Source organism: Penaeus vannamei, chromosome 15 (assembly GCF_042767895.1).
Source record: "Penaeus vannamei isolate JL-2024 chromosome 15, ASM4276789v1, whole genome shotgun sequence".
NCBI classification, from domain to species: domain Eukaryota; kingdom Metazoa; phylum Arthropoda; class Malacostraca; order Decapoda; family Penaeidae; genus Penaeus; species Penaeus vannamei.
Genome location: NC_091563.1, coordinates 33,713,522 through 33,716,021, shown reverse-complemented (window position 1 = coordinate 33,716,021; position 2,500 = coordinate 33,713,522). Strand labels below are relative to the sequence as shown.

Genomic DNA, 2,500 nt, shown 5'->3' with positions numbered 1-2,500 from the left:
GCGAGGAAAGTGAGGCAGGCGCTGGGTGCTGCTGCTGTGGCTCCGTGATCTTGGCCGACCGCACAGACGCACGCACGTACTGAAGCATTTTATATATATATATATATATATATATATATATATATATATATATGTATATATATGTATATATACATACATACATACATACACATATGTGTATATATATACACACATATCTACATATATAAATAAATATATATATATATATATATATATATATATATATATATATGTATCTATGTGTATATATATAATATATATATATGTATATATATGTATGTATGTATATATATATATATATATATATATATATATATATATATATATATATATATATATATATATATATATATATATGCATATATACTCATTTATATGTATATATATATATATATATATATATATATATATATATATATATATATATATATATATATATATAGTCATAATAACAATATATGATACATAATCTTATATAATATAATATATGTACACACACAGACATATATATATATATATATATATATATATATATATATATATATATATATATATATATATATATATATATATATATATATAATATTTACATTCATAATTTAATTTATATATATGCATATATATATATATATAAACATATATGCGTGTGTGTGTGTGTGTACACGTGTATATATATATATATACACACACACATATAAAGTACTATGACTAGACATCCAAAAGTTAATTGTGTACGTCGAGGCTCGCTTTCCTCAACCCTTTGCTCACAGCCATCAATCTGCCCGGCGAAATGACGACGAAGACGCAGCGTCCGTCTGAAATGGCCAAGAACCCGACTCGAAATGATGAAAGGCGTCCGGCGGCCACGACTTCCCGACGACCACGAAGGGACGTCATTTCGGAGAAAGGAAAGGCGCCGCTAATCACGAGCGAATCGCAGCGGCGTCCTCTAAGACCCAAGCTCCGAGAGGCTGAACCTGTGGGGAAGGAGCTTAAAGTTTTTTTTTCTTTCTTTCTTTCTTCCTTTTTCTTTTTCTTTCGGGGACGCAATCTCACTCGATGACAGTGTAGGATGCCTCGGCAGGAACTTCGCTTTTTTTCACTTCCTCTCTGCTTGTACGAACGGATAAAAAACAAACAAACAAACAAACAAAACAAAAAACATTCGGACTTGTGAGCGCAGATAAACACGGCGGTACCGGACATTTCGGAGCGTTAAAAAGATGAAGGAAAACAGCGGAATTATATCTCCGTTTTACAAAGTTTTCCACTTTTGCGGCCGGGTTCGTAAAAGAAGAGTGTAATGTCCTTGTTATGTCTCGCTGCTACCCGATATTAACTTGGTAAGCGGAAACTGAGTTTTCTAAGTCCCGGCTCGAGTGTCTCGCTTCTTTTCTTTAAACTGCAACTGTAGGGGGAAACAAAGAGAATTTGATACGTTGGAGAGAGATGTCAACCCTTCTAAGACGAGCATATCGAGGAAATTGAGAAGGAATTGAATATTAAAGGATTTATATCTACCGAAGCGCACTGGAACATCAGCGATTTTGATCCTTTTAGACAACGACGTCGAGAAGCATCAGTAGCCCCCCTAAGACACGGAAGGCAAAATAAGAACGCCCGTCCCCCTCCCCCACCCCGCCCCTCCCCCGCAGGCGCCCCCGACCGACGCTCACCTTTACTCGGGCAGATGAGCAGCTCGTCGAGGCCGGCCAGGGCATGCACCCCGGGCGGCCACATGTAGCTGGAGTCGGAGGCGGGGAGCTGCGCCTGGAACGGCTTCGGCGCGGGCGTGAACTGCTGCCGGTACTGGTTGAGGACGGGCGTGAACTGGTGCTGGAACTGGGTGGGCACGGGCGTGTAGCGAGGCTTCTTGGGCGCCACAGGGGACGGCAGGTCGAGGCCCGCCGTGGCCCGGGCGGCTTCGCGGGCCACGTCGGGGCGGACGGGCGGGGAGGCGGGGGCGTCGGACTCATCGGTGGGCGTGGGCGTAGGCGTGGAGGCCGTAAACATGAGGACGGGCGAATCTCTCAGGTCCATTCTGCGGGCGGGAGAAGAAGGGTTGGGGGTTACTTGCAATGCTTCTCCGTCGCCACTGCTATAAAACTAACCATCATTGTTATCATTATCATCGCCATCATCATCAACATTATCATTACGATTTTATTATTATAAGTAAGATTATTATATTATCATAAGTAAAATTATTCTATTTTTATAAGTAAGATCATTCTATTATTATAAGTAAGATTATTCTATCATTATACGTAAGATCATTCTATTCCCATAAGTAAGATTATTCTATTATTATAAGTAAGATTACAAGTAAGATTACTATCATAACTGCTGTTTCCCTAAGTATGATCTTTCTAACTACCATTATCCTTAACTGCCACCACAGTAACAGCTTTCACAAATCTTACCATTGTCATTGGTACCATTACCACGTCGTCACAATAAATACAATTTTCATAATAAT

The 2,500-nt window shown here is 39.4% G+C and overlaps 1 protein-coding gene across 6 annotated transcripts in view; it reads right to left on the bottom strand.

Annotated features, from left to right (window-relative positions):
• Positions 1–2,500, bottom strand: part of LOC113813925 (uncharacterized) — a 61,066-nt gene that overhangs the window by 17,015 nt on the left and 41,551 nt on the right. For all 6 annotated transcript variants that reach the window (XM_070130660.1, XM_070130658.1, XM_070130662.1 and 3 more), the window contains one exon: positions 1,698–2,062. In XM_070130660.1, the coding sequence (XP_069986761.1) occupies positions 1,698–2,061 (364 nt within the window). In that variant the 5' untranslated portion in view covers position 2,062. The remainder of the gene's footprint in view (positions 1–1,697; positions 2,063–2,500) is intronic.